This window comes from Apodemus sylvaticus, chromosome 9 (assembly GCF_947179515.1).
Source record: "Apodemus sylvaticus chromosome 9, mApoSyl1.1, whole genome shotgun sequence".
NCBI lineage: Eukaryota > Metazoa > Chordata > Mammalia > Rodentia > Muridae > Apodemus > Apodemus sylvaticus.
Window position 1 is genome coordinate 65528307 of NC_067480.1, and position 17392 is coordinate 65545698.

Sequence of the window (17392 nt, forward strand, 5' to 3'; positions counted from 1 at the left end):
TATCACTGAAAACCAAAAACACGCGAAATACGTTTTACCTAAACATAACTATTCCTCTTATTTTATTCTTTTCTTTAAACCAAAACAATCACATATTATCATCATGATATCACACAGACTGAAACAAAAACTATTCCCTTAAAGTTAGTAGCTACCAGAGGAAAAAAGCGAATAATAATAGTAACCCTTATGTCTTTTTAATTATGTGCATTTTAAGTGTAAAATTACATTTGTTTTTAAAAAGGTATTTACCTATATAGCTTTGTTTAAAATTTTAAATATTGGAGTTTTCCTATAAGCTTAGTGGTTAAGAATTAATGCAACAGGTTCCTTCTGTCCAAATTCTCCTTTTTCCACAATCTGCTAATCCTTTTGAACACTTGTTCTGCCTCTTCCCCCATTTCCTGAGGATCACCACCAATCCTACAAGGAAAAAATATCAATACTACAAAATTATGAAATACAGAGTCTTACTAAAGACTCTACTTTTTCTGGAGGTGTGTAACATGAGATTTGTTGCAATGGTACCATAACAAAGCCCCAAACTTTGACTGGAAAGACAAAAACAAAACAAAACAAAAAAATCAGCAATAAAACATCTTAAGAAGATCTAAAAGCACAGCTACTCTGACAGCCACAGTAATGTGACCGTGCTTTAGGCACTCAAGCTTAAGTTCCTTGGAGCATGTTTGTATCCAGTTAGCAGGCATCAACTAGTGTCTAAGTAGTGACTACATATACCCATTTAAAAAACAGATGGAGCTTTTAGGTCAATAAATCACTATCTGTGTACAAACTAAAATAACACAGTATTTCTGCCTTTATAACTGCTAAAGTCAAAGATATTAATTGAAATGACAATCACCTGCTATATATAGTACAGTAAATTCTAGTAAATGACAGAACAGATTGAGCTCAAAACCAGATTCTACTGATGATAGAACCCATCCAGTGTCTATTCCCAATAAGGAAGACAACTGGGCTCTTTGGCTATGATTTTATTATCTCAATTTCAAACTACTACCGAATCATCAACATATTATCATACAAACAAAGGGTGCATACAGATACTCAGTAAATCTACATTATTTCTTTAAGCTTAAGGAACAGCTTTTTTAGGGCAGTTTTACAGCTCTATCATGCTCTTTTAAGATTTGCATTATGTTCAATTAAAAAAATACTTGTGAAACAGTCTGAAAATTGAGACTCAAAGATAATGAGCTTAAATATGAATTTGCAACTTTCCTGGTAAATTTAAAATCTTACAAATTTAAAGCATCAAATTTCCAAATACAAGATAATTTTTCTGTACTATTAGACACTGAACTACATCTATGTTGTCTGTTTCTTTATTGTTGCTAATTATGCTAATATGGATCAATATGGTTCATGACATATGACTGACCATGATAACTTTAAATGAAATGATGGTATAGTATGACAAGACATGCAATTCCCACATGCAGCAGCATATCAGTGTATTTGACTGAGCCCATGAATCATTAACAAAAGGATTTTAACTGCATGCAGTTAAGGAGGTGTTTGGTAAATCATTTACATATGCCCTCTAAAGAGAAACCTACTGGTGTACAGTGTTAATCTTCTACAAAGTGACCACCCTCTTTGTGACAGGATCTTACTTCCTGTAGCATGGTCTCACTCACGGCAAGCCTCCCAGTCTACTCTAAGTCACCCTTGAAGTTCTAACAGACCCACCACTATAGCAGTGGTTAAGATGGAATCCACGATTCATCTTTCAGAAAATTAGGGAATCCATTAAAATGTATGTAAAATTATGGAATCTAGGCATTTTGTGAAGGCCCAAAAATGGTTTAGAGCCATCTTAGTGTTTTTCTAAAACTAAGCATTGACAGAGATTATAGGTTAACTTTCTTTAGTTCTAATTTATTACTTGCTCGAATCTGAATTATTAATGAGATTTCTCATCGTAACATTTACTGAACTCAATAATAGAGGCCCATTTATCTATGTATATTTCATCCTTAAGACACCTAAAGGCAGAGCTGTTTTGTATATAACTGCATTACTACATTCTATAAAAATTTTCACCTCAGTATAACTAGATATCATAAACTAGCTACATTAAAAGATATCTGGCTATAAATCTACGTTGAGTTAAAAGAATTAAATGGGCCAATGCTTATAAGTTATTGCCCTAAAACAGACATATATTCTTAAGATAGCAATTTTCTGCTTTAAAACTCACTGACAGTTATCATAGTACTTCTAGTATATCAATGAAATGAAATTTTGTAACTGGGCTCTAAGCCTGTAATTTACCCTTCAGCATTCTGTATGTATTCAGAGAACCCAATCTATAGTAATGCATGTACAAATCCGTGAGTTATGTTTGGTTCTAACTTGGAATAGACAGGCACAAATTTACTGGGGAACATATAAGTGTCCCAAACACAAAATATATTTTAGTTAAGTAACACAACTAGAAATTTAAAATAAAAAAAAAAAAGATGGGGAAACATTTGAAATTGTGTGAAAGTCTACCACACAAGAGAAACATTTTGAAATACTTATTTCAAAACTTTAGCTTCCAATTATTAAGGTTATACAAACACTAACATAAATATGTCAACATACAATACAAACATCAAAACTTAAGGAATATAATAATTGGAAGGCTTACTTCTTTTATTTATGACATGATATAAGTAAAACAAATGAAACAAATTTAAATGAGAACTGTGATCCCAGCTTATGAGGATAAAACAATTTGTTTTTAATATAAAAATGTTCTAAACTTAAATTAGAACATTGCATCTATTTATTAATAAAAATATCATATAGTAAAATGATATCTGTTCTGTTTTCATTTATTCTAGAAGCAAAAAAGAAAAAAAATTAAAATATTAAAAAGAAGCACCTCAACTCCCACTGACCTGTAAAATTCTTAAATGTATGCCAAAGCTTTATATCCAGAAGTTAACTAACAGTTGGGAGTCATGCTTTTCCCAACCAATGGTTGAGAGTCATGTTTTTCATTTTGTCCTTGAAATGACACTGGGGGGGGGGAATAAATAAAATTCTTAACCCAATATAACAAGACTATTTTCTTAATTCCAAGAGAAAACTTATCATAGTTAATCCTACATAAAAAAATACAAAATACATGTTTATCCCTTATTTATTAAAAAATTACTAGGTTAAAAGGAAATGTCAACATTTTACCTTTATTAGTGAAGTCACAACAATTGCTCCAGCATTTACCATAGGATTATGTGGCTTATCTGTAAAATATAATAGTGACAGCATTGTTTCAAATACTTGGTTCCACTTCCTTAAATACATACTTTTCTGCATGGAGAATTGTTTGGAGTAAGGTACATATCAAACCAGTTGGTCACACCCAGAATTATGCTCTGATAATCACATAGTAAAATAAGAATTCATAGAACATTCTTGCAAAAAGTAATGTTAAAAGCACATCCAAATATTATAATCCTGCCATTTCACTCAATCTTTATATATGTAGAGACCAAATCTCTATCTCAGAGTTATGATTGTTTATTTCAAAGTTACTATTATTAAATCTCAAAAATGTATTATAAATAGTTAACACCTACTAAGTACTTGGATAATTTTACCATATTAAAAAAAAATCCTTAAAAAAGCCTATCTGGTATAATCTCAAGTTCACCTTTTAACATACTCAACTTATGCAAATGTATGCATGTATACACATGTGCATACACAGAGACACTGAAGAACAAAATACAAGGGATATGCCTAAGATGGTTAAGATTTCAGGAGATTTAACTTGTATTCTCTATACTTTCAACACTTCTTTGGAGTAAGGATACATATTTCATCAATTTTTAAAAAGATTTATTTTTATTTTATGTCTTTGCCTACATGTCCCACATGCACACCTGGTATGTAAAGACGCCAGAAGAGGCCGTGAAGAACTCCTGGAACTGGAGTTCAACAGTTGTGAGCTGCCATGTTCCTGGTAGAGACCAAACCTGGGTCATCTGCAAGAGCAGCATGTGCCCTTAAAAATGTTTAAGTAACTTAAACTTTTATGTTCACCCATAATCCTTCTTCCGTTTAATTCTTTAATAGAATTTTAAAAGCTTAACTTATTATATTGTCATTCATTGCATAGCAAATAGTGAACAAAAAACTCTTGGGTACAGGAAAAGTATCAATTTAATAACATTATTTCTAGCAAGGTATGGTGGTGCATTTCCTAATCCCGGCACTCAGGATTGGAGTTCTAAGCTCCATGAGCTCCTGCCTCAAAACAAACTAAAACAAACTTCTATGTGTGAGATTGCCTTATTTCCTCATAAATAAGCTTACCACACCTGACAATCCTAGTACACACATTACCTGTACCACATTATAGTCTCCTTGAATCTAGCAAGTTACATTGCTTATCTCTAGCTCAAACTGTGAACTTTGAAAAAGTAGTCAAACTGCTCCTCAGAGCACTGAACACAGTCAGCATGGGGCCCAGCCATTCCTTTCAGCTATATAACCATGAGAATAAGCCTAATGTCCCTTCAGCTGAAAGGTGGATAAACCAGTCCTATTATCACGATGGAGTATTGTTAAAGGGAATAACTACAACATGCGTGAACCTTATACATACTAAGCTAAGGAAAATTAGTCATAAAAGAACAAATAGTAAGTGATCCCATTAATATGAAGTTTCTCAAATAAATCTATAGACAAGAATAGTTTGCTAGATTTCAAGGCCCCCCCCCAAAAAAACAGGGAATAATCACTGATGAATATGGAATTTGTTTTGCAGCTGATCAAAGTATTCCAAATCTACTGACTGATTTCTAAGCCCCAGGAATATAGTGAAAGTTACTGGATTGTATACTTGTTACTGTTGTTTTGAAACAGTGTAAGTAATTCAAACTGTTCTTAAGCTCATGACTCTCCTGTACAACCAAGAGATGAGAATACACACGAGTACACTCACACTGTACACTCTGAATAAATAGACTGCTATGTATGAGGTGTATCACTAAAGATAGAAAGCTTTCTGCTTCTTTATCATGTGAAAAAATTTAAATCAACAAAGTAATGGCTTTCACTTTGGTGTCTTCACACACATGTACTACACACTGCTCACAGGCAGCCTTCTCTCTTGCTGTGCCCAACCCCCATCAGCCCTTTTATTATTGTCTCTGAAGTATCTAGATTCTGCATAAGAGAAAACATGTGGTTTTAGATATTTTTCACTTAAAAAAGATCAAGAAAGGATTAATTGTGTACATTATACTCCATTTCCTTCAATGGAGAGATGATAATTCAAAAATCATCCTTTAAAATTGCACATGTTGGATCCAGAAATCCTTCTGAGCAAATGTCTGCAAAGGAAATGATGATTTTCCCTGGAGGCTTCATTCTTCTGTGTTCACTCTGCCACTTACTCACCAGCGCTAAGACATGAGATTGACATGCACATGTCTACCAGGGGATCAAAGAATCAAGAAAATATAGTATATGATAAAGAAATATTATTCATTCAGACTTTAAAAATAAGAATATATTTCTCTTTTTTTCCTTTTGGTTTTTGGATTTGGTTTTTTTGAGACAGAGTTTCTCTGTGTAGCCCTGGCTGTCCTGGAACTCACTCTGAAGACCAGGGTGGCCTCGAACTCAGAAATCCACCTGCCTCTACCTCCAAGAATACATTTCATTTACAGTAAGACAGATAAACCCAGAGGATATTACAAATAGTAAAACCAGGTACAGAAAAACAAATCTTTTTTATGTAGACTCTAAAGATGTGGAACTCAAAGAAACAGAAAATGATAGCTGCTACGATGGCTGTGGGGGTAGGAGAAAAATTGGAGAAATACTGACCAAAGAACAAAATTAAAATTAGATGAGAGCAAGACCAAGTTACCTACTAGATTATAATAATAAGCTTCAAAATTGCCAAATAAACAATTTTGTGTTCATGCTACAAATAAAATCTGTGAAACAATTCAATGACAATTTGATTCATCCTTCTATAGTGCAAAGCACATGTTGTACTCAATGCTTATAACTGTTAATTGAAGTATGAAAAGCTACATTCTAAGTTATTTATCGTAAAGACTAGTTCTAAATATTAAAAGCCTGTTGTTAAAATCGAAACACTATAAAATATTTTACTTTCCCTAAATAGTGCTGAACAAGAGAAATATGCTTTCCTTGAACATATATAAAATGATATCATTGCTTACTCTGAAGAATGATATATTATGTATGTATATTAAGATGAAATCAAAAAAACCAAAATACTTCCAAATATTATCAACCTGAAAGAAAAGTCCAAAGTAAAGGAAAAGCAGAATACAGAACTCAATAATGAAATTACTCTACATATGTACTTATATAAAACCTTGTTAATCTATTATTTCATATTTCTTTTGTTTTATACAGTCTCAGGCTTAAATCCTAGGAGCTGGAAGGCAACCAATGTGTGTATATGATACACACTCAAGCATTTAATATCTATCAAGCAAATGCTACATAAACTGCATCTAAGACTTACAACACATTATTTCCCAGCACATAATCTACTGATTCCTCTACACCTTGGATTCAGGGTCACATATCTAAAGTAGAAACTGGTGAAGAAGAGCAGCAGCAGTACTGCAATGCAAAAGCACTCTAATTAAGATCAGGAACATGAACCTGTTTTCTTCCTGAAGTATGGGAAAATTGAAGGAGCCAATTTTAAATTTCTGAACATTTACTGGCAACAAAAATAACAACTGTGATACCATTGAAAGTATTTTTACAACACATAGTAGAGCTTGGCATATCAGAAAATTGAACACATGAAACATGCAGTTTATAGATAGGTTCTTCATTTTAACAAATATGTATTTGAACTTTGCAGTAAGGATGGAACATTCTTTCCTATCTTTTTACCTTCTATTTTTACTTCTCTACTTTCTCCTGACTGTGCATAGTTCAACAGTTCTCACATTTTCACCAGTCACTGAAGCTCCATTCTTTCCCATGAACTCAGCTCTATCATCTTCAGAAACTAACTTTTCTTTTTCAAATCCAGTATACAAATAACATATTTTGGCTTTGCTAATTAAAAATCATTAACAATATGCAAACCTTAAACTGTCTTCTAAATTCTGTATCAGAGGCATGATTATGGAAAGTTTAACTCTTGTCTTCTACTATCCTGTTTCAGATGTACTTTGCAAATCTTGAAGTATTCGCTAAAGAAATCACTCCAAGAATCAAAATCCCTTGCAGCTTCAAGCTGATTACTCAATAAGGCTATATAAATATTAGTCGCCTAACCTAATCCCTATAGGGTAGAAAAGCATGGGGCAGCATGATGGCTTGGCAGGGTAAACGCTTGCACTGTCAGCCTGAGGCCCTATGTCTGATCACTGGAACCTATGCAAAAGTATGAGATGCCTGACTCCACAAAGTTGTCCTCTGGCCTTCGTATGTACACCGTGGCATGCATATACCTGTCACCCCACAACTCATCGTACATGTACATACCATAATAATAAATCAAATTAAACCTTCCTTAAGAGATGTTTTCCAAAATTTTCATCAAAATAAACTTGTTTCCTCACTCACGATGCACCAGCCAATTCCAACTCCAGGACAAGAATTATTTATACTTTACTCTTCAAAAGTACATGTAATTACAGAGAAACTACCACCATTGCTTACCTATTTATCATATTTACATTAATCTTTATTATTATAATCTTACATAGCAAGAGTGGTATTTTTAATCATGTAACTCTGAATACAGTTACAAATATTTATAGTATAGTTTATATATTATAAATCTAATAGTAAAAATTTAAATATAAAAAAGATGTCCAAACTGTTTTGTGTTGTGACTGATATAAAAGATTCAGTAGCACAGCATCCCTTGAGAACTTGCGAAGGCTGATAGACAAGTCCTCTTGGTAAGTTTTATATTTTAATTCTTATGAGAAACCAGTACTAAAATCTTGAGTTCTCAATACAGTTTTCTTATACAGACCATGCCATGAATAACTTATACTTTTAAAAACCATTCATGAATATGCAAACATTTTATTAATGTTAAGTTCATTTACCCCAACTCTCATTTTATTTTATTTTCTCCCCATAGAAATTTTAAGTTTTTCAGAAGACATTTTGTTATTTTACGTGTACAGGTGTTTTCTCTGGGTGTATTTAAGTCTCTATACCATGTGTGTGCCTGGTGGTGAAAGAGGTCAGAAGGTGTCAGATCCCCTGAAACTACACGGTTGTTAAGCCACCGTATGGTGCGGGGAAACAAGTTATTCTATAAGACCAGCCAGTGCTCTTAACTACTGAGTCATCTCAACAGCCCCTCAAAAGATTTCTAACATTCAAATTCCTACATTTGTTTTAGATACTTAAATAGATCTAAATCTAACTTAGATAACTTCCTCCAAATCAATGTATCTGCCAAAATCACTTACTCTTCCTTACCTTCCAAAGGAAAATACTGACCATACTATAAAATATCTTATCTTCTGGGAATAACAGAATGAGTGCTTTCATTAAACCTGGATGTCAATGAGACTAATAAATTAAAAAAAAAAAAAAGAAATATACTACCCTAAATGAAGCTGCCAATATATGCTAATTTTTAAAACTCAGCACAAAGATTATGGCAAAATACAGATTAAAAACTGTTCTAAAAAGTATAGAATATATCAGCTGTGACTTCATTTGAAGAATAAAATATTAATGAGTCACTTCACTTTTTTAATTTGACAGAAAGAAAACATAAGTTTATCTTTTACAATTTTTCTAAACTTCTTCTGCTTCCTTCAATTCTGTACCTTAAACCATCAAAAAACTAGTAACCTTACCCATACTGCAGGATAAGCACAGAAGGCACCCCCACAGAATGAAGTCAAGCTGCTGGGGGGTCCCATGTAACACCTCTGTGACTGGAGTACTGTCTACCTTTGTCTTCCTTCCCTGAAGAATGGCTGTGACTTGAGTAGTGAAACTTGGTAACCCAATTACCCGATCGAAGAAATTTCTTTCAAATAGCAAATGTTATGAAGGAGAAAGACTAAAGTCATAGAAACAAATCACACTATGTTATCTACCACTAAATCCACAGTACATGAATACAATATACCCTCCAAATTTGACCCACAGCCTGTACAGACTGTCTTCAAGTATATAAGAAGTATTTGAAATATTCATATAGTATATGAATGTGGAAAAAGAAAATCACTATTGCTCAGTCAGAAAAAGTCATGCTATTTCTTTTCTGTGTTTCCTTTCACAGTATATGACATTTATTTCAACAGAGCGATTCATATATTTTATGGACAAATGACGGTCTGAGCCAGGTCAGGATGCTGAATCTGTGTTTCACCTTTGCCAAACAGGGTCTTTCAACTGAAACAATTAACAATACATAACAAAACATAATAGTTATGATACCCCAGAACTATTAACTGCTTCCACTAGGTTGTTCTTAAGTAAATTCTAGACCTTTTCAAACATTAATAGAATACCTGATGGGTGACAATAATGAGCTCTTACTTATAAATGGACAGTGTCTCTCATGCAGCTAAGGTGACCCTGAAATTTGTTATGCAGCCGAGGATGGTTCTGAGCTCCTGGTCCTCCTCACTCCATCTCCTAATTGATGGGATTACAACTGTACAACTGTGCACTTGTGCACAGCTGGGAAATGTATTCCCTGCCCTTACTCTTCTTGTTAATGGCATAAGATAACCTAAAATAACCATTTTAAAAAGTAGATGATAAAACTATCTCTAAAGATGATGAAAAAACCCTATGGCAAAAATTTAAAAGTAGGAAAAGATTTCTTCAAAAGCAGACTTCAAATTACTGAGCTTTAAACAGAAAAATGAAGGATTTCTTTTTCTAGCCAGTTTGTAGGTACTCCTTACCATCTTCATTCAAAAAGAGTTTGTTGAATCTTAATCCACTTGGCTCCTTCCCAACATAGCGATGCACATACTCCGTTCCCAGGTCATTAACAGCAATTGCATATTTCAGGGGTTTTACACAAGACTGAAGGCAAAAAGGAACTTTGGTATCTCCAATAGAATGCCTATTAAAGTAGATTTAAAAAACAATTAGCATCAACTAGAAACTGTTACTGGCAAGATTTGATTTGTTCTTTTGTATTATTAATTCTAATGTGTAAATATTTTCCCATAATTCAACCATAAATGTTTACTTCAACATTAGAGGAATGACTTGCTAGATGATTCTGTAGTAAAGGTGGCCACCACCAAGCCTGACCCCTGGGACCTATATGATAGAGAATAGACCCATACAGGTTATCCTTTAATCTCCACAAGCACACAAGTAAACATAAAAAAAGATTGTTTAAGAAGGACACTGAAAAAAATTGGCAAAAGCTTAAAGTACTCAACAGAGTAAGTTTTTTTAGATATTAAATGATTTTTCTTACTTCTACTTCAGAGTAAACTAGCCCTTTTAAAAATTACTCCTTAAAAAATTAACATGCTTAATTATAATAAAAAACAATGCCTTTTATTATAACTTAATAATTCAGATTAGATAATTAAAATCACAAATAAAAAAAGTTTTAAATTATACCTTCAAAAGGGAAGTCTAAAATTCTAGGTTTACCTGACTTGTATGTAGTCTTAGTAAGCTTTAGGGTACTGCCAGGCATAGTGGAACATGCCTGTGTCAAATAGATAGAGGCATGAAGATATATCTGGGCTACAAAGTAAGTTTTAGGTGAGTCCAGTTACATAAAGAAACTGGATCAAAATTGAAAAAAAAAAAGCAAAGCAATTATATCATTAATATAAATTGATCAAGCTGTATATACTGTGTACCAATTGCATACATTTTTATGTTAGGCTTTATTTTCATTTTAAAAAGTAATTTAAAGGAAGGATTATATTTGTTAACTATTTTTTCCAGTGGGAAAAACAGAAATGGCATAATTCTTCTGATATCCAAATTAGAGCTTGACAATAAGCCCTTAATGTCTGATTTCCAGCTAAATTCAAATATACTTTGCATTAACTTGTGTCAACACTCTTGCATGTGTGCAGGTGCCTGTGTGCACACACCCGGGGAGGCCGGCATCCATCTCCCCCTCTCCAGCTTGCTGAGATGGACGCCTTGCTGAACATGGCGCGCGGGTCTCTTCCCCAGTCCTGTCAGCTGGTGTGCAGAGGACCTCTGCCTTCCTCCCAACTGCTGCAATTACAGGAAGCCACTACATTTGCCTGAGATTCTGTGCCACAGACTCCAAGTCCTGCTTTCACATTTGTAAGCCAAGTACTTTATCCACTAAGCTATTATTCCCTATGCCCAGAAAGCAGTTTCTTGAAAATAACATTCTCACAGTTTAGCACTTTTCCAAAGGTCTTTCCTAATTTAGATTTTTTTTTAAAAAAAAAAAAAAATCAAGTCATTCTCTTTAGAGTTCTCCCTCATCATAAAACTTTCTGTTAATTATATAAGAATTCCCATTTGTCAGCAGCTTACTTAAAATATAAGGACTTCTCAAATATGGTTTTCATGCATTTATAAAAGACTGTTTTGTCAACTGACTTTCACTCGTCAAATTACTGATGGATAATGTGATAGATTATGCTACTTAAGTTCAAGACCACCCTCACTCGCACAGTGAGTTCAAGGGCCAGACCAAGCTTAAAAACAGCCTCAAAATTAAAAATTTTCTTCCTTTCTTCCTCATTAAACAAAATTCAAGACTTAAAGCTGTTCTTCATAGACTTTAAAATAAACTTACCTTTGCCCATCTACGGTACAGACAGATACACCCCACAAATCAGGACTGAATTTGGCCAGTTGAGGAATATAATCAGCAACCTATCCAAAATATTAGAAAGCCGTTAAGAGATACACTATAGGTAGTGTGTCTGCTCTCTCCAATCACTAGCTGTTTTAGTGTACTCAGGAGCTGATTCAGCCTGTCTTAATGATGCTTAGAAAACCAAGAATACTGATTTAGAAATGTAATATTTGCATGACATTAGGTGACTTTTCTATCATTCTGATTTCTAATGTAATCTTACTTCTTTAAAATGCAGAGAATTTAAAACAAGAACTTAAAGACTTTTAAGAGAAAATAAAAGCTTGCAACCAACCTTATAAAGTTGGAGTACCTGGTTGAGAATACTAATGAACTACAGCTGCTGTTGGGGTAGGGCAGGGTGGGTGAGGGTGTTACCAGTTCTTCTGCAGCACACACAGGCTGATAGGCTGGTCTCACACTGCTTACATAGTGGAGGCTCCTGACTCCTTTATGTCAGTCAATCATACATGATGCTGGGGTTACAGGTAGGCACAATTATGCTTGGCCTCCCCTATACAATTTTTAAAAACTAGAAATACTTAATATTAATGGGTATCAAATCTGCAAAAATGTCAAATAAAGTCATTTTTACTAACTTGAATATATGAAGTCATTTCCAAATTAAAAAAAAAAAAAAAACCTTAGCTGGGAATGGTAGCATATGCCTTTAATCCTAGCACTGAAGAGGCAGTGGCAGAACTCTGTTGAGTTATAGGCCATCCTGGTCTACAAACCAAGTTCCAGGACAGCCAGGGCTGCTACACAGAGAAACTTTATCTCAAATATCCAATCCCCAGTCCCCCCAAAATTTTAAGCTTGGTTTCATTCTAGGCAAAATAACAAAGGGTTAAATATTTACAATGATTCAAAAGTACTAAATCTAGAGGCTTGGCTGAGTTTCTTAATTTATAAACAAAATATCCAGGTTTATTTTCTTCATATGAGATGTTTATATTAGGAAAATATGTGTATCCAAGTCTTACCTTCCCTCCAGACTGCTTTTTAGCACTTTCATATAACTCATCAATATGTGAGGTAAAAGACATAAAATCAGGAATGACAAACTTTCTTCTAAATGCTTGTGTCAACAAAACAATGTTGCTTTGAACACACCTGTGGAATGTGATGGAAAAACAGAGCGGGTACTTTTCAGTTATTGGCATCTACTTAATAGGAGAATATTAATCAGTATTGTTAAACCACAAGACAAACTTAATACATATTCTTCCTATGTCTTCTTTCCTTCTAGCTTAACCTGAACAGACCAGAAATAAATTAAACATGCCTAAAATTTAGGCAGATACTAAAATGGTAATACAACCTTTGTGGTTTAAGTATTGGAAAAAGTTTTGCATCCTACTAGAATAAATAAATATTCAACATGAGATTCTGGTTAATAAAGCTCAGCCTTTAAAACACCACAAATGAGATTATGAATATTTTTCAATTTTAAGTAACCTCTGACATATCCTTCTTAGCTCCTGTATAATCACTGCATAGTAATTCACAAAATTTAAATAATATTTTAATCTGTTCTTCCTGAATAACACTTTGAAAGCTTTGTAAGATAAAACCAATTTGGTTTGGTCAAACTCATCAATTTTCTTAAGTGAAAACCATGTTGACATGTTTATAATTTGTGAAGCACTATAATAAATTTTATATTATCAAAACCAAAGCAAGCTTTGGTAACACATGCAATTACATTCATGTAAATGTGACACGTTACAGAAATGTTTCACTGTTAAAAATAATTTTAAAGATACTGATGTAAACCAATATTCTGTTTTCTTCTGAAAAGTATTAAGCCAAAAACTCAAATGTTAGTGTAACCTAAAGAAGTGCTTGTATAATAGCACATTTTAAATTCTGAGCTAAAAACGGAAGATTTCTGAGTACCAGTAAGTCAGTCACACAGTATTTTACTTACTAAAGACAAATTATTACACATGAACATCAAGATGCAACACCAAATACAATAATATTTTAAGGCAAGCCCCATAGTAAGATTTAAAAAGAAAGAAATGTTAAAACTCAGACCATGCTATGAAGTTATTTATGTAACTATATTCTTTACAGATAAATGATGACACTATATTAGCATGTTTGAGGAAAAAGAAAAACAATGGGCGCTATTAATGATTTTACTTAATCTTAAAAATACCAATACTCTGAATAATTTCCCCGCTTCAGACAAGCAAATGAAATTAAAAGGCTGGGCAATGCACTAATAAAAGTATCATTGATTAACTATTTAATTTTTAAATATCTCAAACAGCTTCTAAAATTCAATTTTCAAAAATCAAAGTTGCAAGAAAAATATAATTAGCATACTTTTCTCAAATAAGAAGGCTTAAAGTAATTCCTAAAATGTACTACTTATTTTAAAATCAAATATATTTCATTTTTAAGAAGTTACATTTAAAACATGAGAAATATCAAGCAGATTTAAATTATCAACTCACTACTACTCCTACCCCACCCCCCAAACCCCAAAACACACTAATATTTTAAATGTTTAAAACTATTCAGGATTCTAGAGAGATGGCTCAGTGATTAAGAGCACTGAATGCTCTTCCACAGGACTTGGTTCAATTCCCAGCACCCACATAATCGCTCACAGCTGTCTTGTATACCAATTCCAGGAGATATGATGCCCTCTATTGGCCCCTACAGGCATTGCATGCATGTGGTACTCAGACATACATGCACGCAAAACAACATACACATAAATCTCAAAATAAAATAAACAAAACTAATCAGCACCTTTAAAGAAGATTTATAGTCAACAGAACAGTACACAGAACTTTGGGTACAGTGTTTAAAAAACTATGTGGAAATAGCCTTAAATGGTTAAGTTACCATACAACTACATATAATGATGGGTGTTCAAATAGTAAAGATTTTCGTGGAAATTATTTTAATATAGATGTCATCAGTATATTAGAAAACAGAAGTTATTTAAAATGAATTCTGAGGAAAAATACTTTTGCCTTTCTACAGGTAAATATGTTTCTGTGCTTTGTTCACCATAACTTTCTTGACAAAGGTATTACAAATACAATGTACATTAATGTATTAGAGATTTTTTCCTCACATAATTTTTCATTAGCAATATTAAGGTTTTAGAAAACCAAATAATTACAAATGCAAGCCATTTGCTGCCTCTAAGTAATTCTTAAAATATGGTCACACAGAAAAACAGTTCTTATATTTCTATAGTTTAACAATGAGTGAACAAGTGAATAAAGAATTTGCCGTTAGCACAAATATCTTCTTCCTCTTGTAACTTTAATGAATATTAATACAAAAATATTGACTATATAGATAGGCATAGGGAGTTTTCTCCATCTTTCAAATGATATAAATCATTTATCCATGCTTTTAAAAAGTCACATATGATACTGGTTTCTCACTTTGAGAATCCAGAATTATCTCTATAATTACTTCTCTAAGAAAAAAAGAAATTCCATGCTTTAAAATACCATTCCAGCAGCATGGAATGATATCGTTTATTTTTGGCAACCCCAGTGAGGTAACTTTTTATACTTGAAATCAGAAAGAATTTCTCTGGAGTCATCACCTTTCAAAGTGACCTAGAAAAGCTCCTAGTAAGAAGTTCTGAGTTACCTCATTCTAGAAATGAAAAGGAAAAACCCTTTGTCAATGGTTCCATGTCAATTCAGAGACTGCTTACATTATAATCATAGTTTTTTAAAACTTGAGTTTATGTCCAAAGTTATGGTAATTACTATAGATTGATTCAAATACAAAGTTTTATGATAGTGATTCCTTGGTTCATAATTGAGAAAGAACATTTAAATTGCTTTTAATTTCACAATGAAACAATATTTTAAAAGTATAAGCAAGTTTAAATGTGGAAATTAGTCATTCCCTTAAAAATTACAAAGCCAGTTCTCTATACATATTATTTACAATCCAACCTACCATCAATTACCTATACTCATAGTTAAACTAAAATAACTTCCCAGAAGGCACCATAATCAAGAAAGAGTAGTATGTTGCACAGATTCCTAAGACAAATCCTTACTATAAAGCATGAATAAATCTAGAGGTGAATTCATTCCCTTCACAAAATAAACAGAACAGACTTAAATCCCTAATACCAATTGCAAAGTAAGCTTAACAGCTATACTTTAAAGTTGGCTGCATTAAGAGAACCAAGAGCCTTGGTTCGAAATTGGCAGACATCTCACAAGCATGACAAAAACTTCAGAGAACCTTATTTAAATAATACTCATCCCTCCTAGGGACTCCAGGATATTCCCAGGAGAGATGCAGAACAAATCATTCAATACACCAAAGAAAAGGTAATTAAATACACACATACACGCACACACACACTCAACTCTAAAATTAAATATAGAAATTCCTTAGATTCACCTCATCTGAAGTCTGTGGTTTAGGAAAAACAAAAACTACTGTCTTATAGTTGTTTATAATTGTATGCTGCGTTCTGTGAACTAATAAATTAAAACATTACTTGACTCTTTAGGGACAATTACAAACATGTTGACTAAAGCTTAAAGTAAACTAATACAAACACAGTAATGAAGATATATGCTAATTCAGCAATGTCAAAATGTTCTCATTCAACCAAATCAAGGTTTTAATCTTCAAAGTTGTCTAAAGTTCTCACTATTTTACAAAAAGAAAGAAAGGAAGGAAGGAAGGAAGGAAGGAAGGAAGGAAGGAAGGAAGGAAGGAAGGAAGGAAGGAAGAAAGAAAAGAAAAGAAACCCTAAAACATTCATTAAAACACTTGAAAAAGAGAATCAAGGGATGCAACTATGTAAATACAAGGACTACAGAACTGAAGTCCTCTTACAGTCAGCATTCAAATCACTGGATGGAAATAAACTACAGACTAAACTGAAAAAGCCACCAAATCATGCAGACAGGATAGAACAGCCAAACAATATCATCTCTAGGCACAAAACAACATTTATGACTAACTTTCATTACAACTAATTTAAACCCACTGTATAACAGAACCTTAATAATACCGTCACTAGTCTTCAAAGAAATAATATTCACAAATCCCTCTCAGGTACACTGAGAGGTGTACACTGGTCTTTAAAAGGTAAAATTGTGTTTTGAGAGCAAAATCACCATACAGAATAGCAAATCACCATTAAAGGTTGGCAGAAATTTTTACTTTTTAAAAAGATCTTTGTCTAGCATGACACCATCTGACGTTGTCTGAAGAGTTAATCTTAACATATCCATACACTCTTTCAACCTGGGATCAGATGTTCGCAATCCTGTAGATTTGAGTGCCTGTTTTTAAAAAAATAAGAGTTTGTAAATATATAGCGCAGATAATATATATGCTTATTCCAACTATAAGTTTCATTCCTGTATATAAAAGTTTCTACCCAATACTTGGTCATGTATGTGGTATTTGTATCACTATTATCCACTTTCTGGACAAGTTTCTCATTGTTTCCTTTTCTTTCATTACCTTGAAGTGAGCATAATAAAAATTTGAAAACAAGAGAAACACTGTCAGTCAGAACCTACAAGT

At 33.0% G+C, this 17392-nt stretch overlaps 1 protein-coding gene across 3 annotated transcripts in view; it reads right to left on the bottom strand.

Annotated features, from left to right (window-relative positions):
• Nucleotides 1–17392, bottom strand: part of Gls (glutaminase) — a 71008-nt gene that overhangs the window by 38196 nt on the left and 15420 nt on the right. For all 3 annotated transcript variants that reach the window (XM_052192209.1, XM_052192211.1, XM_052192212.1), the window contains exons 3-7: nucleotides 17024–17145; nucleotides 12829–12958; nucleotides 11780–11859; nucleotides 9927–10090; nucleotides 3205–3263 (exon numbers count right to left, since the gene is read on the bottom strand). In XM_052192209.1, coding sequence (XP_052048169.1) covers nucleotides 3205–3263; nucleotides 9927–10090; nucleotides 11780–11859; nucleotides 12829–12958; nucleotides 17024–17145 — 555 coding nt within the window. The remainder of the gene's footprint in view (nucleotides 1–3204; nucleotides 3264–9926; nucleotides 10091–11779; nucleotides 11860–12828; nucleotides 12959–17023; nucleotides 17146–17392) is intronic.